Source organism: Pteropus vampyrus, unplaced genomic scaffold (assembly GCF_000151845.1).
Source record: "Pteropus vampyrus isolate Shadow unplaced genomic scaffold, Pvam_2.0 Scaffold582, whole genome shotgun sequence".
Taxonomy (NCBI): domain Eukaryota; kingdom Metazoa; phylum Chordata; class Mammalia; order Chiroptera; family Pteropodidae; genus Pteropus; species Pteropus vampyrus.
The window spans coordinates 223,027-247,783 of record NW_011889363.1 but is presented as its reverse complement, the minus strand read 5'-3'; the positions used below and the strand labels follow the sequence as shown (position 1 = coordinate 247,783).

The 24,757-nt window shown below is 36.6% G+C and overlaps 1 protein-coding gene across 1 annotated transcript in view; it reads left to right on the top strand.

The window, feature by feature from the left end:
* The window catches only part of LOC105308486 (melanoma-associated antigen B16-like), a 50,524-nt gene that overhangs the window by 2,399 nt on the left and 23,368 nt on the right, over nt 1-24,757 (top strand). The window contains 1 exon segment of the mRNA XM_023525612.1: nt 1,489-1,514. Within this exon segment, the coding sequence (XP_023381380.1) occupies nt 1,489-1,514 (26 nt within the window).

The following is a 24,757-nucleotide window of genomic DNA, read 5'->3' as shown; positions in this document are numbered from 1 at the left end:
ACCTTCCTTTTCAGGGAACTCTAACTTTTCTTCTTGACTCTAACAGTCTAATAACAACAATAAAGAATGAGTGTTCCAATGGAAACATTACCCTATGTTTAGGACACCACTCTTGGTTATCTAATTCTAGCCTTATATTGTCCTTGAGCTTAAATCCCTTTGTAATCTGTAGGTCACTGATAAACATGTACAACCTCCAGTAGATGCTCAATTGTTCCTATCATACAGTAAACAGAGTAATCAAACCAATTTTGCTTCTGTTTACATATTCATTTTAATATTTCCCATCAATATTCCTGTTTCTGTTCGAATGCTCATGTGAACTAGTTATAATATCTGCCAATTTCCTTATGTGATAAAATGTTTTAACATGTTCATATCTGTATGAGTGTCCTGATTTTGCACTTCTTTAATAATTATTTTTAACTACTTTAGAAGGCACACCCATATGTCCAATTGATTCACCTACCAGAACCAGATAAATTTCAAGGACAAAAAATTGCATGTGTATTTAATGCCTAGGCATGTCTTATCTTGGCTCCCTAACATGAATCCAATGCTTCGATAGCACATTGTTGACTCTTTTTTTATAATTTTTGTTTTCCTCTCTACTAATTTATTGTTTGTTTTGGTTTTGGCTCATTTACAGCCAACAAGTTATTCCTCACTAACGCTATCCATAGTAAAGAATTTGATTTGTTTTCATTTTTCTTTATTAAGTCCACATACAATAAAATTTACCTTTTTAGCTATTTTTAAGTGTACAAGTCAGTGCTCTTTAATACAGTCACAATGTAGTGAAACTCTCATTTCAAATTCCAAAACAGTTTCTACACCCAAAAGAAACGGCATTCCCATTAAGTAGTCCCCTTCCATGTGCCTCCCTCTCCACCAGCTCCTGGTAAACAACATACTTTCTGTCTCTATGGGTTTTCTTATTGTAAATGCTTAATATACATGGAATCATACAATATGAGACATTTTGTATCTGTCTTTTTCACTTAGCATATTTTTAGGGTTCAGCCACATTATAGCATGTTTTATTTATTCATTCATCAGTTGATAGACATTTGGGTTGCTTCCATTTTTTGGCTACTATGAATAATGTTGCTATGAACATCTGTATACAAGTTTTTGTATTAATACATGGCTTCAATTTTCTTGTGCATATACCTCAAAATGCAATTACTTGGTCATGTGGTGAGAATTTATATTTATGGTCAAACCATTTAGATATCTCTCTAAATAGATTGATGATTTGTAGAGATCTAGTCTCCATTGGGTGAGAGACAACACAATCTAATTTGTCAGCATTTTTACTTGTCTATTTTTGAGTTCAAATCAATGAAGAATGTCACCCTTCTCGGAAGAGAGAAGCCATTTGGTATCTGTGCCAGGGAGTTTACTCTTGACTATGGCTGAAATTGTAGAACTGAAGCTATAAGTTCTATTTGTCTGTGTCTGCATGTGTATGTGTCTGTAATTCAGGAATGCTTTCATCTATGATTGTGAGAGTATGTAATATTTTCCTACCTCCACATGGTATTAATATATTAGATTATAAAGTCTCTGAAATTAAAGGGGCTCTGTTCTTATTGGCATATTTAGATATAATTGTTTACATAAATTGAATATTCCCAAAATTCCCTGAAAGCAAGGTAATTGAATTCCTGACTCTTTAAATGCACTCTGTGAAAATAAATATAATTCCATTTTCTTCCAGAAACTAACCCAGATCCATTTTAAGAATTTAAATTCATAATAGTGAAGATACCAACATATAAATATAAAACTGAGAAAATTAGTTTATAAGTTAGCCTATTTCTTTTTCTTCTTCTTCTTCTTCTTCTTCTTCTTCTTTTGGGGGGAGGGCAACATAGGAAGACCCTGAACACACTCCTCCCATGGACACAACATATTTATATGTGAAATAATTTTCCTCTGTAAAGAACCTGAGAACTAGAGGAACAGCACCTCTACAACAAGAGACAAAAGAGGCCCTGAGAAGCAGACACAGCCTCTCCAGGTACCCCACCCCAAACATGGTGACCCACAAGTATAAGGGATCCCCCCAAAATGAAAGGGATTAGGCCCTATATAAGTTACCCTAACCCTGGAGGCTGGCACCAAAAAGATGAGTCCCCAAAATGTGGGGTTTAGAAGAACAAGGGGGATTAAAACCAGGAGAATCAGAACTGTAGGGAACTGAGAAACCTCTCTTAAAGGGCTCACACAAAAACCCCCTCTCCCTGAGATCTACTATAAATACAACAGTTTGAAAAGCACCTAGATCATAAGTGAGAGAGACTCACTTACTAACTTTAAAGCAGCTGCCAGAGAGACAGGAACCTGCAGGGACTTTTTCTGGGAATGGAAATGCTGGCAGACATCATTTATGTAATCTCATCCTAACCTGCTGGTGATGGAGATGACAAGCACCATTTTTAAAGCTCTCCAACTATCCCACTAGCATTGGAGGGCATGCTCCATCACCCCAATACCTTAATCAGGCTGGGTTACTACCCCTAACTCCACCCACCCCACACTGGACCCAAGCTACAACTGGCTGGGTTTGTGTTTCAGCCCCACCCACCCTGTGCAGAGACTAAGCCACAGCCAGAAAGGGAGAGCATCCTGAGCACCATCCTCCTCACACAGTTGTCAATTTGAAACAGGTTGCCTGGCAAGTGCCCTGGGGCCTTCTCTCCCATGCAACAACGTGACACTACCACAGCCCACAGACACATGCAGCACACATGAAGAATGCCCATAAAGTGCCTGGCTTTGGTCGACAGGGGAGAATGTAGTTCTGGGGTACACAGAACAGCTCCCACACAATATTGCTGCTTCAAGACTGAGGGAAGTAGATGTTTCACCTACCACATATAGTCAAATGCAGAGACACAGGCAAAATGAAAAAAAATAGAAATATGTTCCAAACCTAAGAAGAAAATAAATCCCCAGAAAAAGACCTGAATGAAACACAGATAAGCAACCTACCTGATAAAGTGTTGAAAGTAATGGTCATAAAGATGCTCACTGATATCAGAGGAATGGACAAACACAGTGAAATCTTCAACAAAGAGAGAGAAAATATAAGAAAGTACCAAACAGAAGTTGTAACTACACTGAAAAATACACTAACGGGGTTCAACAGTAAATGAATGAAATGGAAGCACGAATCAGCAAGCTGAAAGACAAAGCAATGGAAAACATCCAGACTGAACAGCAAAATGGAAAGAATTAAAAGGAGCAAGGATACCTTAAGGGACCTTTGGGACAATATCAAGCAAAATAACATTCACATTATAGGGATCCCAGAGGAAAGAGAAAAAGCCAAAAGAAATTATTTGAAGAAATAATGGCTATAAACTTCCTCACTCTAGGAAAGACGTAAAAATCCAGGTGCAGGAAGCCTAGAGAGTTTCAAATAAGATGACCCAAAGAGAAATACATTGAGACATAGTATAATTAAAATGGTGAAATTTATGGATAAAGAGAGAATTTTAAAAGCAACAGGAGAAAAAAACTTATTACATACAAAGAAAACCCCATAAGGCAACCAGCAGATTTTTTTTTTTTTCAGCAGAGACCTTACAGGACAGAAGGGAGTGGCATGACACATTTAAAGTGCTGAAAGGAAATAATTTCCAACAAAAGATTCTCTACTAGGTGAGGTAATATCTCAAAATTGAAGGAGAGATTAAGAGTTTCCCAGATAAGCAAAAGCTAAAGGAATTCATCAGCACAAAAGCAGCCTTACAAGAAATGTTAAAGGGACTTGTCTAAGCTAAAAAGAAAAGGTATCGATTAATAAGAAGAAAACACACTAAAGTAAAAATCAAACCGGAGAAGTGTAATAAAAACAAAGGTAATGGATCAATTACTTATAAAGTATGAAGACAAAAGTAAAAACAAAGGTATGAAGACAAAAGTAAAAACAAAGGTAATGGATCAATTACTTATAAAGTATGAAGACAAAAGTAGCAAAATTACTTATAAAGTATGAAGACAAAAGTAGCAAAATTAATTCAAAATACTGTAATTAGTTAAGGAATACATAAAATAATAAGATGCAAAATGTGTCAATAAAAATATAAAATTTGCAGGGAGGACTAAAAATATAAAGCTTTGAAATGTGTTCAGATTTAAGGTACTATCGACGTAAAACAGACTGTTATATATATGGGATGTTATCTGTGAATCTCACAGTAACTACAAAGACTAAACTTATAGTAAATACACAAAAGAAAATGACAAGGAAACCTAAACATAACACTAAAGAAAGCCATCAAACCACCAGGGAAGAGAAAAGAAGAAATGAAGAGAGAAGAACTAAAAAAGAAAAAGTCAAAAAAAAAATTACCAAATTGGCAATGAGCACATAACTATCAATAATTACTTTAAAAGTAAATGGACTAAATTCTCCAGTCAAAAGACATAAAGTGGCTGAATGTATAAAAACTGATGTCTGATATATATGCTGCCTCCAAGAGACTCACCTCAAACTTAAAGACACAAACAGACAGAAAATAAAGGAGTGGAAAAAGATATTTAATGCAAATAGAAATGAAAAGGAATCTGGGGTAGCAATACTTATATCGGACAAACTGGATTTTAAAACAAAGACTAACAAGAGACAAAGACAGACATTACATATTGATAAAGGGGTCAATCCAACAAGAGGATATAATATTTGTAAATATTAGTGTACCAAAATAGGAGTATCTAAATATATAAAGCAAATATTAACAGAAACAAAGAGAGAAATTGACAGCAATACAATAACAGTAGAGGACTTTAATACCTCACTTACATCAATAGATACACTGAGATAGAAAATTAATTTTAAAAAACAATGGCTTTAAATAATACAATAGGTCAGATGGACTTAACTGATATATATATATAACATTCCATCCAATAGCAGTAGAATATACATTCTTTTCAAGTATATGTGGAACATTCTTTAGGATAGATCATAGGATAGCCACAAAGAAAGTCTCAATAAATTTAAGAAGACTGAAATCATGTTAAACATTTTTTTCCAACCACAATAGTATGAAACTAGAAATCAATTACAAGAAAAGTGGAAAAAACACAAACATGTGTAGGCTAAACAACATTTTATTAAACAATGAAAGGAATCAACAAATTCAATAAAGAAATCATGTAAGAAGTCAAATAATACCTGGAGACAAATAAAAATGAAAACAATGTTCCAAAATCTTTGAGATGCAGCAAGAACAGTTTCAAGAGGAAATTTAATAGCGATACAGGACTACCTTAAGAAACAAGAAAAATCTCAAATAAACCTTATATCTAAAGGAACTAGAAAAAGAAGAACAAACAAAGCCCAAAGTTAGTTGAAGAATGGAAATTATAAAAGATCAGAGTGAAAAATAAAGACTAAAAAATAAAAAAAAAATAGAAAAGATCAATGAAACCAAGAGTTGTTTCTTTGAAAAGATAAACAAAATCCATAAACCCTTAGCTGGACTCATCAAGAAAAAAAGAGAGAGGGTCCAAATAAATAATAAAATCAGAAATGAAAGAGGAGAAATTGCAACAAATACCGAAGAAATATAAAGGATCATAAGAGAGTACTATGAAGAATTATACAACAACAAATTGGACAATCTATAAGAAATGGATAAATTCCTAGAAACGCACAATATTTTAAGACTGAATCATGAAGAAATAGAAAATCTGAATTGACTGATCACTAGAAATGAAATTGAATCAATAATCAAAAATACTCCCAATGAACAAAAGTCCAGGTCCAGATGGCTTCACAGGTGAATTTTACTAAATATTTAAGGAAGAATCAATATCTATCCTTCTCAAATTATTCCTAAAAATTGAACAGAAAGGTACACTTCCAAACTCATTTTATGTGATCAAAATTATTCTGTTACTAAAACCAGAGAAAGACCTTACAAAAAAAATTACAGACCAATATCCCTGGTGAACATGAATGCAAAAATCCTGAAAAAAATACTAGCAAATCAAATTCACAACATAGCCATGTAGGGCTTAACAATGGGGATATAGTCTGAGAAACGTGTCATTAGGCGACTTCATTGTCATGTGAACATCAATAGAGTGTACTTACACAAACCTAGATAGTATAACTAGTACTGTAATTGTATGGGCTATACTTTTTTTATATGACTGGCAGTGCGGTAGGTTTGCAGCATCACCACAAACACATGAGTGATGCATTGTATCATGATGTTACAACAACTATATCAGTAGGCTATAGGAATTTTTCAATATCATTATAATCTTATAGGACAACTGCCATATATGCGGTTCGTCATTGATCAAAATGTCATTATGTGGTGCATGACTGTATACAAAATAATCAAAATAATAAAAATGAAATGTAGAAAGATCCTTACCAAGAATAGGGGGAAGGAGGAGAGGAGGAATAAGTATTTAGTGGTTATAAAGTTTCGGTTTTGCAAGGTGAAAACATTCTTGGAATCTGTAGCACAACAATGTAAATATACTTAATACTACTATACTGTACATTTAAAAATGGTAAAGGTAGTAAATTTAATGTTATGTGTTTTTTCTTACCACAGTAAAAAAAAATGGAGAAATTAAGACAATCTTAGAGTTTCTCAATAGTAGATCTACCCTACAAGACATACTGAAAGGATTTCTTCAGGCTGAAATGAAAGGATACTATATGATAAAGCAAAGCCCTACTAAGGAATAAAGAATACTAGTAAAGGACATTGAATAGGTAAATATAAATGCCAGTATAATTGTGCTTTTAGTTTGTCACATCTAATTTGTTTCCTACATAACTTAAAAGACAAATACATAAAATAATTATAACTATGTTAATTGACACACAATGTGTAATTATAAAATTTTTGATAACAACATAAAGGAGGAAGGACAGAGCTGTTTAGCTTTTGTAGTCTATTGAAACTAAGTGGGTATTAATTCAAATGAATTTTCTTATAAATTTAAGATATCAATTATAATACCCAAGATAACCTTTAAGAAAATAACTAAAACAAATAAAGGAAATGAGAAGGGGCTGACTAGAGTATACTGCAAAAAAAAATCATATAAACACAAAAGAAGTAGGAATTGAGAAACAAAAAGATGACAGAGAGAAAATAGCAAAATGGCAGAAGTGTTTCCTTATCAGTAATTACTTTAATTGTAAATGGATTAACCTCTCCATTTAAAAGGCAGGTTTAGTAAAATGTATAATAGAGAGTATTATCAAACTATAGGCTGTCTATAAGGAACTCACTTTAGATCCAAAGACAGAAATAGATTGAACATGAAAGGATGGAAAAAATAGTCCATACAAATTATAACTGAAGTAGTTATATTAATATCAGGAAAAATAAACTTTAACACAAAAACAGTTACAAAAAAATAAAGGATATTACATACTGATAAAAGGTAAATTAATCAAGAAGATATGATTATAAATATATATGCATCCAACAAGAGTCCACAAGTATCTGAAGCAAAAATCGACAGAATTAAAGGGAGAAATAGATAGTTCTAGAGCAATATTTGGAGACTTCAATACCCCACTTTCAATAATGGATAAAATAACTAAACAGAAAGGCAAAAAGGAAATAGAGAACCTAAACAACATTATGAACCACCTAGAATTACCAGAAATATATAGAACACTCCACCCAACAACAGCAGAATATGCATTCTTCTCAAGTGCATGTGGGATATACTTCAGAATAAATCGTATGTTACATTTCAAAACAGTCTTAATAAATTTAAAAACATCGAAATCATTCAAAATATCTTCTTCGATAACTGAGATAAACTAGAAATCAATAACAAATGGAAAACTGAAAAATTCACAAATATGTGAAAATTAATCAACACACTCTCAGATAACTAATGGGTCAAAGAAGAAATCGTATCATTTATATGCAGAATCTAAGGAACAAAAGGAAAGAACTAAATGAAAATAGACTCACAGATACAGAGGACAATCTGGTGATTGACAGAGGGGAGGTAGGTTGGGGGATTGGGAGAAAAAGTTGAAGAGAAGAAGTACAAATTAGTAGTTACAAAATAGTCACAGTGATGTAGAGTACATTTTAGGGAATATAGTCAAAAGTATAGTAATAACTATGTCTGGAGCCAGATGGGTGATAGAGTAATCAGGGGAATCACTTCATAAACTATGTAAATATCTAACCAATGTACTGTATGCCTAAAACTGATAAAAAAATTAAATTAAATGAGAACTAAACCAAGAAAATAGAATTCAGGAAACAGGCAATTCAATACAGGAGACTGGCAGAAAAATTCCCAGGATTAAAAACTTTACAGAATGCTTGAGAGTAATAGGCCAGATTGAAACAAGAAATTCAGGGCTCCAGGAGGGAAGAATCCAGGAACAGAGAAAGGATTGATAGATGAGCTGATGTAAGACAACATTTGTGAACTAAATACTGATAATAATGAAATGGCAGCTCTGATGTATCCTTTGGAAAATTTTAAGAAAATGATGCAATTGAAAATGTGAGGTGATTATTACTTCTGGGGATATTTATCCAGATAGTTAATACTGGTTATCATGATAGACAACAAGAGTTTATTTCTCACTCACATCATATTCCCATACTGACCAAGCTGTCCTCCTTTGTTATATTTGCAGATATGGAACCCATGGTCTGCATAGTCTCCTTGCTAGAGAAGAGAGAGATGAAAGAGGCACAAAGGCTCTCAGATGCCTTAGCCCAAAGGGATAATCTAGTCACATGACCTCAACCTAACTGGAAGGGAAGTTGAGAAATGTAGGGGAACGGATATGTGATGAGTACTGTCTTTGCCACACAAGGAAAAAAAATTATGAGAAAGAAAATAAAATCATAATCAATTGCTTGACTGAAGTGAACCACATTTACATGGTCACAATAATGTTCTAGATTTGACAAAAAGGAACAATGTAACTATATAAAGAGGAAGGGACAGAAGTGGGGTAACAGCAAAATTATTGTCCACCATAACTGGGAGTCCATAGATGTCTAAAAAGGGTAAAGAAACAGCATCATATGCATTTTATTTAGAAATATGAAGAGAAACAGCAAAAGAAGCATCTGAAAGAATTTAAAATGTGTTGTCCTTGGAGAGCAAGAGTGGAGGTCGGAAGGGTCAGGAAAGAGTGTGCTTTTGAACTATAAGCCTTGTGGTATTTAAAATTTTTCAAATTTGCATATGCATTTTCGAACAGTTTTTAAAACAATTCAAACTAATACTTAAAAAAAGAAGAAATCACAGATTAGAAAGGTATTGAAAACAAACACGATCATATCAATTGATGCATAAAATTTGACCACATGTAATAATCTTTTTGTCATTTAAACACTAAACAAAGAATAGAAAAAAACTTCCTCAATATGATAAAGAGCATTTATGAAAAACCGAAAGCTAACACTATACTCAATGGCAAAAGACTGAAAGCTTTCCCCATTAGAGCAGGATCAAGACTACCATGTCCCTTTTTACTCTTTCTATTCAATATTGTACTGTAAGTTTTTGCCAGAATAATGAGGCAAGAAAAAGGAATAAAAGATATCTGAATTAGAAAGAAAGAAAACTACTTCTATTTGCAGATGACATGCAATAGGAAATCCTAAAAATTTACCCCCCAACACAAAAAAATATTACACCTAATAGACTCAAAAGAGTTGCAGGATACAAAGTCAACACACAAAAATGACTTGTATGTCTATACACCATCATTGAATAATACCAAAAGAAATTAATAAAATAATTTCATTTACAATAGCTTCAAAAAGAATAAAATATTTAGGAATAAATTCAACCAAAGATGTACAAGACTTATACACTGAAAACTACAGAAATATTGCTGAAATAATTTTCAAAGTACCAAATAAATGAAAAGATATGCCATGTTCATAGGTTAGAAATTTAATATTATTGAGATGGTAATATTCCCCAATCTAGTGATTCAATGTAATCCTTATCAAAATCCCAATGATCTTTTCCTAAGAAATGGGAAAGCTGACCCTGAAATTTATATGGAATTGTGAGGGATCCCATATAATCAAAACAATCTTGAAAAAGAAGAATAAAGTTGGAATACTCACACTTCCCAGTTTAGAAACTTACAACAAAGATACAGTAATAAAACAGTGTGATATTGCCATAATGATAGATATATAGATCTATAGAATATAATAGAATTTAAAGTCCACAAATAAATCCATACATCTTTGGTCAAATGATTTTTGACTAGGGTACCAAAACAATTTAATAGAGAAAGAGGGGGTCTCTTGAACAAATAGTAATGGGACAACTGGATATCTACACGTAAAAGAATGAACTTGAATCCTCAACTCAAACCACATAAAAAAAATTAAGTGGAACAAAGATCCAAATATAAAAACAAAAATTAGAAAACTCTTAGGATGAAAATGGACTCTTACCTTACACCATAAACAAAAATCAAATCAAAATAGATTAAAAACTTGAACATAAGAAGACTTGAAACTCTAACACTCCTTAAAGAAAATATGGGAAAAGGCTTCATGACATTGGTCTTGACAATGATTTCATGGATATGACAACAAAAGCAAAAATAGGCAAGTGAGACTACATCAAACTAAAAAGCTTCTGCATAACAAAGGAAACAATAAGCAAAAAAGCAGCCTACACACTGCAAGAAAATATTTGCAAACCATACATCTGATAAGGGGATAATTTGTGTAAATTATATAATGTATAAGGAACTCTCACAACTCAATAGCAAAAAAAATCTGATTTAAAAATAGGTTAAGGATTATTCACAATGGCCAGGACATGGAAGCAACTGAAGTTTCCAATGATAGATGATCGGATAAAGAAGCTGTGGTACATATATACAATGGAATATTACTCAGTCATAAGAAAAGGTGAAATACTGCATTTGCAACAACATGGATGGACCTCAAGATAATCATGCTAAGCGAAATAAGCCAGACAGAAAAAGTTGAAAATCACATGATATCACTTATATGTGGGATGTAAACCTAAAAGCAACAAATGAACAGGATAAACAGAGACTCATAGATATGGACTATAGGCTAGTGGTTACTAGTGGGGGGGGAGGGGAAGATAGATGGGGTAAAGGAGGTCAAATATAGGGTTTTAGGGGGAGGGTAAAGTGGGTAAAGAGGATCAAATATATGGTAGCTGAAGGAAACTGGACTTTGGGTGGTAAACACACAATAGAATATACAAATGTCAAATGATAATGTACACCTGAAAATTATATAATTGTATTAACCAATGTTACCCCAATAAATTTAATTTAAAAATAAATAAAATAAAATAAAGTAAATATCAATAAAACAAAAAAAATTTTAAAAATCATCAGAAAAATGTAAATCAAAATCACTATGAGATATTATCTTATACCTATTAGAATGGCTATTATTTAAAAAAGACAATAAGTGTTGTCAAGGATGTGGAGTAATGGGAACCTTTGTACACTGTTGGTAGGAATGCAAAGTGGTACAGCCTCTATGGGAAACTGTATTTAGTTTCCCTTAAAACATAAAAATAGAACTACCATATGATCCAGCAATCCCACTTTTGGATATTTATCCAAAAGAACTGAAAGCAGAATCTCAAAGCTATATAGCACTCCTATGTTCATTAGAGTACTATTCACAATAGTTAAGATGTGGAAATAAGATAAATGTTCACTGATGGATGAATAGATTAAAAAATATATGGTGTATACACACAACAGAATATTATTCAATCTTATAAAGGAAGGAAATCCTGTAATATGCAAGAACATGGATGAACTTCAAGGACATTAAACTAAATGAAATAATCTAGTCACAGGACAAATACAGCATGCTTCCACTTATATGAGGTATCTAAAATAGTCAAACTCATAGAAGTAAAGAATAAAATGGTGGTTGCCAGGGGCTGAGGGGATGGGGAAATGGAGAGTTTATTATCAAAAGGTATAATATTCTGGTTATGCAAGGTGAATAAATTCTAGAGATTAGTTATATAACATTGTGTTTATAGAAAACAATACTGTACTGTACACTTAAATATTTGTTGGGTAGATCTCATCTTAAGTGTTCTTAATGCAATAAAAAAAAATTAAAAACCTTGGAAGAAAATATAGCAGTAAATCTTCTTGACAAATTTAGTAATAGGTACTTAGTTATGACATCCAAAGCACACACAACTAAAGAAAAACTAAATTACATTTCATCAAAATTTAAAACTTGCACATCAAGGGCACTATTAATAGATTGAAATGACAACCCACAGAATGGGGAAAATGTGCAAATCATATATCTGATGAGGTTCTTGTATCTAGATGAATGAATGCTTATAATTCAACAACAAATTGACAAAAAAAAACATTAAAAAATTGATAAATAACTTGAATAGGCATTTTCCAAACAAGATATGCAAATGGCCAATGAACACATAAAAAAAAAATACTCAAAGTTCTTAGTCTTTAGGGAAATCCGAATCAAAACCAAATAAAATATCACTTTATACCTACATAAATGGCCATAAAATTAAAGAAGAAAAATAAAGCTTGGTGTAGAGAATATAGAAATCTTAAAACACTTGTTGGGGGCATATAAAATGGTGCAACCACTGTAGAAACAGTTTGGTAGTTCCTCAAGAAGTTAAGCATAGAATTACCATATGACCTAGCATTTCTACTCCTGGATATATACTCCAGAGAACTGAAAGCAGGTGTTCAAACAAAACATGTACATGTCTGTTCACAGCGGCACTATTCACAACAGCCAAAATTTCCAAATTCCAAGCAATCCAAATGTCTTTCTACTGATGAATAGATAAACAAAATATGGTATAGACACTCCATGGAATATTTTTCAGCCATAAAAAAATAATTAAGTACTGATTCATGTAACAATTTGGATGAATCTGAAAATATGCTAAGTGAAAGGAGCTAGACACACAAGGTCACATATTGTATGATTCTTTTTACATGAAAAATCCAGAATAAGCATATCCACAGAGACAGAAAGCAGATTAATAGTTGTCAGGGCCTGGAGGAGGGAGGAATTAGTGATTGCTAATGGGTATGGGTTTCATTTTGCAATAATGATAATGTTCTGAAAGAAGGCTGATGATTTCATAATGTTGTACATATACTTACATATCCCCCCCAAAACTCCTACATGGTACCAGTGTCTTTGTGTGAGGGGAAAAAAAGAAGCAATGGCACAGCATCTAACTTTATAATAGAAAACAGCAAACTAACCAATTGGTGCTTATTGGAATGAGCAGCTGAAATTGGGAGGGGTTTGGCCTTTTGATAGCAGACACATACAAGAGGCACACTTCAAGAATGACCAAAGGTACTAGAGCAGACCAGCCGCTGTGAACTTTCAAAACTGATACCTCAGAGTTCTCTTCTAGGCCATGACCTACAATTAGCAGAAACTCCAGGGTTGGAAACAAATCAGTAGAAAATTGACAAGAAAAATGAAGGAAAGAAGGTCCAAAACTGTGTTGTCAACACATGTGTACACATGTGGCTACTGAGCACTTGAAATATGGCTGGTCAGAATTGAGATACAATGTAAAAGTAAAATACATACCAGATTTCATTGGTTTAGGAGGAAAACATGAAAAATATCTCATTAATAAATTTTATATTGGTTCTATATGGAAAATACAATATTTAGATAGATAGATTTTAAAATGTTATTAAAGTTAATATCACATTTTTTTTTTACTTTTTACATTTTACTAGAAAATTGTTAATTACATGTGTGACTAGTATTATATTATATTATATTTCCAATGGATAGCCCAATATACTATGGAAGTTTGAGATGCCTATTAGATATTTCAAGTGGAAAAAATGATTAGGCAGCTAGATATACATGAATGGAATACAAGGGAATGAGTAGGAATTCATGAACTTAAAATGACATTTCAAAACATAGAATTAGATAGGATCCCTTAGGAAATGAATGTGTGCAGAAAAAATTGACCAAAACCTAAAGCCTTGGAAATTCCAAAACACAGAGGCATAGAGGATGAAGAAGGTCCAGGGGACCTTCTAGGTGAACTTAAAGAGAAATCACTATAGACCGAGGAAGAACATGTATCAAGGAGAAGGAGTGATGAAGTGTATCAAATGCTGCCCAAATATTAAGTAAGATGAAGTCTAATATGCTTCCATCGGATTCTGCAGTGTGGAGGTCTGCTATGTGGAGGTCTTCTTAAGGAAGAAGTATGGGAAGGACTCAAGGTCAAATAGAGGAAGAAGAAGAGCTTGTGGCCAGCCCTAGCTATATAGATTTGGGTGTGGTAGGCCTGAGTCAGGACACTGGGTTAGATCAAATATCCAGTTGGCCCATTAAAAATCACTAGGATGGATTAGGGTGATTGGATCTCTGATATTGGTGCAATGCTGGCTCACTGAAGGAAGGAACTAGATCTAAGGCCTGAAGTACCTCTTACTTCAGCCTCTTTGTAGTCAAGGCAACCTCCAGAGATAAAGTGTAACTTCCTAGATATGTATCCCTGAGTGTCTCTAATTCTCTGGGACTGTGCTACAGAGCTAATGACACAGTGACCACTAACCTTTGTGGTGTCTGTAGCAAAAGTACAAATGGAGGCCCCTGGCCCATGTCTTGGATCCCTTCTTCCCACAGCCAGCTTTGTCCTATGCCATGCAGTGCTTCACACCTCACTCTGAGAGCACCTGAACCCACATCTCTAAGCTCTGTCTACCCCTTGCTCCCACAAGCAGTGACTCCTTAGCCACCTTTTGTTCCTGAGATTGAGCATACCATAGCCCAGGTCTTTCTTCCTTAGAAAGAACTTTGAGAATAGGGCCTTGTTGTCCCTGGAAGCATCCTCAGGGAATTAGGTTACCTCATATATTTTCTACAAAAGTAGTAGAGTGTCTCGACCTGAACCTGGGACGCTCATCCCTGTGTCCCTGTGAACTCTTACCTCTAGAATGAGATGCAGTTGAAGAGGGTGTAAGCAGGGCCCTCCAAAATATGGGGCTCAGCAATAAGGCCCTTCTTGACTAGGTCTAATGCCAATACTGGCCACATACCAGAAAATCAAAAGAGAAGAGAAATATATGAAAGTAGGGACAGAGAGTTCATTTTAGTGTTTTTCCCCCCGACTCTTTTCACTTTAATGTGGTATCCTACCATGTCTCCACAACTTAAATTTTTGAAAAACAGCTAAGCTGAGTTTCATCACAGAAGTGATGATATAGTCAGTGTGGAAAAAAGTATATAGCTTGTTCACAATATGATGCATGCCCATCTAATTCTATATAAATGTCTACACACATATACACTCACTCTCACAAATCTGCTCACAAACTCAGTCACAACCACTTTTTAAATTGAGATTTTCAATTAACATATTTTTTCCTTAATATTTCATCATTTTTCCATATCAATTATTAACTTTGAATAGTTTCCCAATCCCCTTTCCCCACTCTTGCAGACTTCAGGAGCCTCTGTTCCCAGCAGAAACATTTTCCTCTAAAAACCAAGACCATCTCCTGCTCAGGCTTCTGACCTCTGCTGTTTTCTCCTTCTGAATTCTGAGTCTTCCTCTCAACACTCCTTATTCCTATGTGGGTTATCTTCCTTCCCTACACAAATGATGATATACTGCCTCTTATTGACTCTGATACTTCCATCATCCCTCCCTTACTCCAGCCACCTTGGGTTAAACTCTAGTTTTCTTGTCCAAGTTGTAAATCACCTCTGCTATGAGGGTATGAAGTGTCAATATGGGAATTTTATGGTGGTAAGTCCATTTCAAATAAAGTCAATAAGTGATTATTCTCTATCTCTTCTAAAGAGTCAACCAGCATGCTGCTTTTTTAAATCTTCTAAATATGACATAAAATTAACAATTTTGGAGACCACAATAAAAAAATTTACATTTAAAAAAATGAAACCAACATCGTCTATTTTATTAAAAATCCATTCTATGAAAAGATAATTGCCTAGAATTTTTTGAAACTGACTGAAATACAGGATTAAGAATCCCTACAGACTTTAAGCAAGATAGATTCAAAGAATACTACACCTAGAAGCATCAGAGTAAAACTACTGAGAAAATTATAAAAATGTCAATGAAACACACACCAAAAAAAAATAGCTAGATAAATTCTAAATACAGTTTTTTTTGACAAGATGCTTTGCAATTACAATAATATAGACTTCCCAAAAGAACCTATAAGTTCAAAGCAATTTCAAACAAAACCCCAATAGGATATTTCATGCAATTTGACAAGCTATTTCCAAGATGAATATGAAAGAGTGTAGGGTCATGAAATATGAAAAGTATGAAAACACTCCCCAAAAAGAGTAAAGTGAAATACTTGCTCTAAAATAGAGACTTTTTCTAACACAGTGTGGTAAAGCACCAATATAGACAAATGACCTGACTGCACAGTTTAAAGTTAGATCCGTGCATACATAAAAACCTATCCTATTTCAGTGCTATCACGGTAGATCATAGGAATAGGAGAAAATTTTAAATGCTACTGGGCAATAGATGATACATGTGGAAAATGGAATAAAATGGGACTATCTATACAGTAAATTGTACATGGAAACAAATTTCAGGTGGATTACTTTCTGTGAAAATCAGGACTTAAAGCATATAGAAAAAAAAGATTACCTTATGTCAATTGGGGTCATTAAATGGTTTCTTAATTAAAATATAGAAAGCACACATTATAAAAGACAGTCAAATTCAACTGCATAAAAATTTAAAAACTTTAGGTTATTAAGAGTATTTAAAATTTTCAAGAACAAGACAAAACACTGGGAGAAGTATTTGCTCCCATTAATCAGAAAAAGGGATATTATTCATAATGTGTATTTCTAAGGCAATGAGAAAAATGAACAAAAGGTATAAACAGGTATTTTACAGAAACAGAAATGTCCCATAACAACAACAAAAATAGTGTAATTGTAGAAGAGCCAGAATAAGATACTAATTATTTTTTAAAAAATTATTCTATAAGAGGCAAGTTGGAAAAGAGAAATTTTAGCTCAGGAGCGAAGCCCTTTTGAAGGACCCAAGGGGCCTGGAATCAAAGGTCAACAGCAGATTAAGTGCTTAATGGTGGAGTCCCACAGAGGAGAGGCTTTAAAATTGCTCATAATGGTTAATGGCTAGAACTCTTGAAAACCACACAGGTAACCACAATCATGTATCTCATTCATCGTAGTAGATGGATGTCCATTACAACTTTTCATTTTGGAGGTGGCTTACAGAGTGTCACAGCACAGGAGGTATGGGGGAGGGATTTTTTTTTTTTTGCCTGCTCTCCTGGAGAGGCAGGGCTGACAGCATAAGCTCAGGGAACAAGGCTAGCCTAACTCTAGGAGAGCTAGACTTAGAGTTGGACCTCAGGCAAAATCATCATCATCATCATCATCATCATCATCATCATCATCATCATCATCACAGTGGGAGGAAGAGAAGCTTAGGACAGAAAACCCAATGGGAAAGGAGAAGGGCTCAAGTCAAGACATATAAGGAAGGAGAAGATTTCACCACATTGCCTAGCAAAATGAAAGGAGAATGTGCCAGGAGACCAAGATGAGGAGGCACAAATACCCATGGTATTACCGCCAGGTTGGGAGGCAAGGCATAGGATTTCAGGATCAGGAGAGTCTGAAGGACTCAGAAAGAGAAGCCTTCATAGGGTGAAACTAGAGAGAGAAGCAGGACTCAGGCCAGCTGTCTTAGTCAAGTAGGATTGTCAGCCTAGGAACAGTCCCCGACCTCTACAGGATTCAGCTCTGGAATTTTCCCTTAGTCCGTTACTCAACCTTCTCCCTGTTTTAACTGAGACTCTGGCATGAGAAACAAGCCAAGGTCTGGAGACAAGACAGATGGCCTTGGGCCGCTTCCTCCCCTCCAGGTGGCATGAGAGACTCCCAAAGCTGGCAGGCAGAATGGATAGCCTTGGGACATACCCTCCTCTCCCGGATAAGGCTCCTGAGTCTTTCCCTTGTCCTTTTTTCAGCTTCGGCTAATCATAATACTATAATGTCACCTACATTGCAAATGCCACATTTCTAGCCCTCACCCTGCATCCAAAGAAAAACAAAGCCTGTGGTCCAAACAGCTCGGGGCAAATATTAGAGTTTGCCCACACTTTTAAGTGTGTACTTTTGCTTTAATAAAACTTGTGCTTTCCTGTTTGCTGTTTGTCATGTCTTTGAATTCTTTCTTGCAGCATAAGACAAGAACCTGGTCACCAGAGCTCCCGATGGAGGTCCCTCTTTGAACTCCCACCCTGTGGAGCTCTCCAGCATCACTAGGTGGAAAGGGAAGCTGCAGAGTGCAGTTATTACCTGGAAGATAAGCTCGGAAGGCCTGGTGTGGGGTCGTGGCTTTGAATAGCAGGGCCTGGCTTTTCTGTGCAGCATGCACAGGCAGGGCCTGACTTAAATCTGTGGCCGTAGAGTGCAGGGCTTGGCCAGGTGGCATGTTTTTTCCCCAAGCTATGGTCTGAGTTCGTCCTCTGACCTGTCCAATGCTCCTTGTGGGTTGTCCCTTGGCAGCCTTGCTGACCAGGTGCATGGTCTGGATTCTGGCCCTTGGTCACCATACATCTAAAGTCAGAATGGGAACTCTAGCTACCTCCAAGGTCAGAACGCCTCTTCACCTGTAAACAGTTTATGAAGGGCAGGTGAAAGCCCTCAACAATGATGGAAATGGAGACTGCTGTGTAGGAAGTTTTCCTGCTGCTAGGGAGCTCAATGGTGCCAGGTTGTTCGAGACTAGGGTAATCTGGGCAGCAGGATCTGGGTTGCTAGTTCTTAGGCCCTCCCTCCGGCCCCTCACTCTGCATGGATTCAAACTATTGCTGCTTCTCTCCTCCCAGTATGACTGGGTGGCCACAGGGCCAAGTTCTCAGAAATAGAGGAACATTGCTGTAAAGACTGAATCAAGTAAAGCCAGGGTTAGAAGAATTAGGAACGTGGGTGGGCCCTGGTCAAATCTTCCCTTCTGATTGGTGAACTAGATGTCACATGACTCTTCCCATCTTTCCAGAGAGGTCCAACCTGGATCCATCTGGAAACAAATAGGAGGGTGTATATCACCACTTTGAGGTCAGTACTGGCTTGGTCAATAATGTGACTTTCTTCATCTGTAAATACGATCTCTGGAAGTGTGTGAAAGTGTATGTAGAAGGGTGGAGCTCTCTATATAAACAATTCAAGTGACCCTAAATCAGCGTGTCAGCACCATTCTGGTGGCTCAAACTCAAGAAATTACTAGGAAGAAATGCTCCAATGGTCAGAAAAAGATAATCCCCGAGCTAAGTCCTCATAGAATCTAGTCAGGAAACTGGGTCCATGGATGACTCCAGAGGGTACAATCTGGGCATGGTCCTAGGACTCCTCCTAACACCTGGATCACCTCACACCAGATTGGGGTGTGTTTAAGTGTTGGAGGGCAGCTGAAAGGGAAGAAATAGGATGGGGCCCACACTGTGCTGGAAATGTTCAGCACTGCTACCTTTGGCAGTTCCCAAGCACCAGAAGGGGGCTTAGACATTTTCCAGGAAGACCGCTTCTGCCTGCCTGGCCCCCTGAAGCACAGGCAACTATTGCCTGTAATTAAGAGTGGTACTGCCCTTAGGAGTTCTGGTCAAGATGGCCTAGTAGATAGATGCTATGCTCACCTCCTCTCATGACCACATCAAAATTACAACTAAACTACAGAACAAGCATCATTGGAAGTCATCTGAAGTCTACTTGAACAGAAGTCCTACAATTGAGGACACACAGAAGAGGCCACCTTGAGACTGATAGGACGGGCAAACACAGAACGGGCTGGTCCCACACCTATGTGGGGCAGTTGAGAATCGAGAGGGAGATCTTGGCTGCAAAGATTTGCCTGAGGAGTGAGGGGTCCCTGCCCAGGGTCCCAGTGCCGGGAAGAGAAGACCCCACAACATATGTCTGTGAAAACAAGCAGTGATTGCATCTGAGTGAGAGGGAAGGAGGCTGAAGTGGCAGACATTTCTCTTCAGGAGGCCACATGTGGATTTATTCAGTAACAGACTCATTCACTATGAGCTCCAGTGCTGGGACAGCACATTGAAAGGTGCTAGGGACATACACAGAGGAACAGAGTTGTCTGGTTTCAGGGCAAGGGCTAGAGGGACAGCTTTCTCCCAGACAGATGTGCTGGCAGAAGCCATTGTTCCTTTGTTGAGCCCTACCTCTTATGGCATGCAAATATATGCAGCCACCATATCAAAGTCTCCAACAACTTAGTTAACACTGGTCACTCTAACCTGGTGATTGCCTGAGACCCTGCCCCACCCAACATTCAGACTCACCCAAGCCACCTCCAGTGACTTTTCCATACAAGTAGCCTGTCTTGGCTCATGATGTGGACTTTCCTAAAATCTCTCAAATGTTCACAAAACCCGAACAAGCAGCATCTGGCCTCAGCATGCTCTGTACCTCTTGTTGAATAGCCCAAAGCCTGGCACTAGGAGCAGCTGCCTTGGTTTGTTTTTTGGACACTAGAGGTACCTCTATACCAACATGGGTGGAGGACATTTGCATTTTGCTTGGTGCCTCATGCCAGGTGCCCCCAGGTAGGGCACAGGATGTAGCTTAACTTGGCCTGTGCTGGGGCCCCTTCCCAAGAGGCTTTGGGGCTGGGATTCCCAGTAGACAGCTTCAGACTGAGCCTGAGCACCACCTATCTGAGAATGACATATACAAAGGCCAGACAGGAAAGGCATCAGAGCACTACTAAAGCAAATCCTGCTCTGTAAGGTCAGCCCCTGCACAACAGGTCCTCCACTGTAGTCACAACCAGTCCTCACAACCAATCAGCCTGACGGTCAATCTTCCTTACTGACATTCAAACAAGTAACTACAACAGAAGTGCACACACAACTCGTACAAGGGACACACCTGGAGCACCCAGTTCAGGTGACAAGGGGAAACTGTACCACAGGGCCTCACTGGACACCTACTACATAAAGCCAATCTACTAAGACCGGGAGACATAGCAGCCTACCTATTACATAGAAACTAACACAGAAAGACAGCCACAATGTAGAAACTAAGAAACATGTCAAAATGAAAGAACAGAACAAAGCTCCAGAAAAAGAATGAAACGAAGTGGAGACAAGCAATCTACCAGATGCAGAGTTCAAAACACTGGTTATAAGGATGCTCAATGAACTCAAGGGAAGAGTAGATGAACTCAGTGATAACTTTAACAAAGAGATAGGAAATATAAAAAAAGAACCAGCCAGAAATGAAGAATATAATAACAGAAATGAAGAATATCTTAGGAGGAATCAACAGTAGATTAGATAAAGCAGAGAATCGCATCAGTGATTTAGATGATAAGGTAGCAGAAAACAGCCAATCAAAACAGCAACAAGAAAAAAGAATCCCCCCCCCCCCGTAAAAAATGAGGATAGTTTAAGGGGCCTTTGGGAAAATATGTAGCATACCAACAACTGCATCATGGGGTACCAGAAGAAGAGAGCAAGGAATTGAAAACCTATTTGAAGAAATAATGATGGAAAACTTCTCTAACCTCACAAATAGGCATACAAACCCAGGAAGCGCAAAGAGTCCCAAAAAAGATGAACCCAAAGAGGCCCACACCAAGATACATCATAATTAAAATGCCAAAGGTTAAAGACAAAGAAAGAATCTTAAAAGCAATAAGAGAAAAGCCTCTGGTTACCTACAAGGGAGCTCTCATAAGACTGTCAGCTGATTACTCAACAGAAACTCTGCAGACCAGAAGGGACTGGCACGAAATATTCAAAGTGATGAAAAGCAAGAACCTACAACCAAGATTACTCCACTCAGCAAAGCTATCATTTAGAATCCAAGGATAGATAGAGTTTCTCAAATAAGAAAAAGCTAAAAGAGTTCATCAACACCAAACTAGTATTACAAAAAAATGTTAGAGGGACTTCTTTAAAAGGAAGAATAAAAAAATAAAAAATATTAATAAAATGTCAATAACTACATATCAATAAATGTTTTAAATGTGAATGGATTGAATGCTCCAATCAAAAGATAGGATGGCTGAATGAAAAAGAAACATGATCCTTACATATACGGCCTGCAAGAGACTCAATTCAGATCAAAAGACATACGCAGACCAAAAGTAAAGGGATAGAAAAAGGAATTTCTTGAAAATTGAAATTAGATAATAAGGAGACTGGGGTGGCAATACTTAGACAAAACAGACTTTAAAACAAAGTCTATAAGAGATAAAGAAAGAACCAGTTATTCCACTTCTGGGTATTTATCCAAAAACCCCCCAAAACACTACTTCGAAGGCATATGAGAATCCACATGTTTACTTCAGCATTATTTACAAGAACCAAGACATGAAGGCAACCTGGGTGTCCATCAATGGATAAATGGATAAAGAAGAGATGATACATATACACAATGAATCAACCATGAAAGAAAAAGAATTAAATCTTTCCATCTGCAACAACATGGATGGACCTAGAGGGTATAGTGTTGAGTACAATAAGTCAGAGAAAGATAAATGCCATATGATTTCACTTTCATGTGGAATCTACAGAACAAAATAAACAAAACAGAAGCAAACTCACTGATACAGAAAACATTTAGAGGGTTGCCAGATGGAGGGAACCTGAGGGGAGTAGGTGAATAAGGGGAAGAGATTAAGAAGTACAAATGGGTAGTTACAAAATAGTCATGGGGTTGTAAGTTGTAGCCTAAAGATATAGTCAATAATATTGTAATAAGTAGCGTGAGGAGAAACATGACAGAGTGAGAGACGTCCCCAGATATTTCCCCTTGAAACAACAATAAACCGAACATCTAAAAAACAACAAAAAACACCCAAACTGCACATCAGCACATCTGAGTGTGGGATCTGCACATAAGAGCTACCACAAGTCAGAACTCTGGGTGTTGGGCAGTGGACTGAGAGGAAAAAAGAAGCTACCTCTCATAACCAGAGTTCCCTGTAGGAGGAGGGAGAGGGGAGAAGTTGCAGTGAATTTCCTGAAGGGCCCTGCCTGTGAGAGTTGTGAGCTCCAAGCAGCCAGCGGCAGGGTCCAGTCATTAGAGCAGAAAGCAGAGAAGCAGGATGGTAGAGAAACAACAGTTGATTTATATCGGCTGCAGTTGCAAAACCGAGGCTGAGCCACAGCCCCCATCCCCCAACCTAGAGGGCCCCTCGCCCATATCCTCCAAGATCAAACACCGTGGAGCCCCAGAGGAATCTGAGCAAACACTACTGAAACTGTCACTAACACTGACAGGGACTGAAACTGAGAGTAGCGAGTGTGATGAAACATCTACAAGACAAAAAAGGGGGGCATTATTAAGGCTTTACATAAAGCAGGGATCCAAGAGGCTTAGACACCACCTCCTGGAAACTAAAAGAAAAACACCTTCCTTGCAGCAGGCTAAAGAGAGTCATTTATATAATAAATGTTCTTAATGGAAAAAAAGTAGAACACACTTCCATTAATGCCCAGGCAGAGAAATAGTTCATTAAACACCATGAACAACCAAGGTGACAAGGCATCTCAGAAAGAAAGAGAAAAATCTCCAGGAAAAAAGCTTACAAACACAGAAATATGCAACTTAAATGACAGAGAATTCAGGATGGTACTTCTGAAGAAACTCAGTGAGATCCAACAGGAGCCATATCAACAATTTCAGGAATTGAAAAAACAACTAGATGAGCATAATGAGTTCTTTAGCAAGTAGATTGAAACCCTCAAAGAACAGAATAGAAATTCTGGAGATTAAAAAAAAACACACTGCAAGAGTTAAAAAATGAAATAGCAACCTTGAGAAATAGAGTTGACCAAATGGAGGAAAGGATTAGTGATATCAAAGACAGAAATCTAGAAATAAATCAGAAAGAAGAGAGAAACCAAAGAATGAAAAATCATGAAAGAGAAATACAAGCTCTAGCTGACACCATCAAGAGAGGAAACATAAGAATAATGGACATTATTGAAGGAGAGGAAAAGGAACAGGGACTAGAAAGCATTTTCAGACAAATAGTTGATGAGAATTTTCCAAATCCAAGGAATGAGCTGGAACGTGGAATTCCAGAAGTCAACAGAACACCCAATTATCTCAACCCCAAAAGGCCTTCACCAAGACACATTTTATTAAAATGATGAAAAATCAACAACAAAGACAGAATTCTCAGGGCAGCGAGGGAAAAGAAGACAGTAACCGATAAAGGTAAACCCATTAGATTATCACTGGACTTAGCACAAACCTTACAAGGAGAAAGAAGTGGAATCAAATGTTCAAACTATTAAGTGAAGGGAACTACCAGCCATGAATAATATATCCAGCTAAGCTTACTTTTAGATATGAAGGAAGAATAAAGAGCTTTCCAGACATACAAAAATTGAGGGAATTCTACACTACGAGACCTATACTACAGGAAATACTGAAAGGGGTCAGCTCACCTAAAACAAAAGGCCAAAAACAAAACAAAACAAAACAAAACAAAACAAAACAAAACAAAACAAAACATAACTAGGAGTAAAGTGACTATTAGGCAAATAGAAGCAAAGGAGTGCAACCCTTACTAAGAACAGGACATTATAAGCTAAAATAATAAGAGAATTGCTATAGCAAGACAGTAATGAACGTTCAGCATACATAGGGACAAATTGAGACAACAATGACTTAAAAAGGGAGGATTCAAA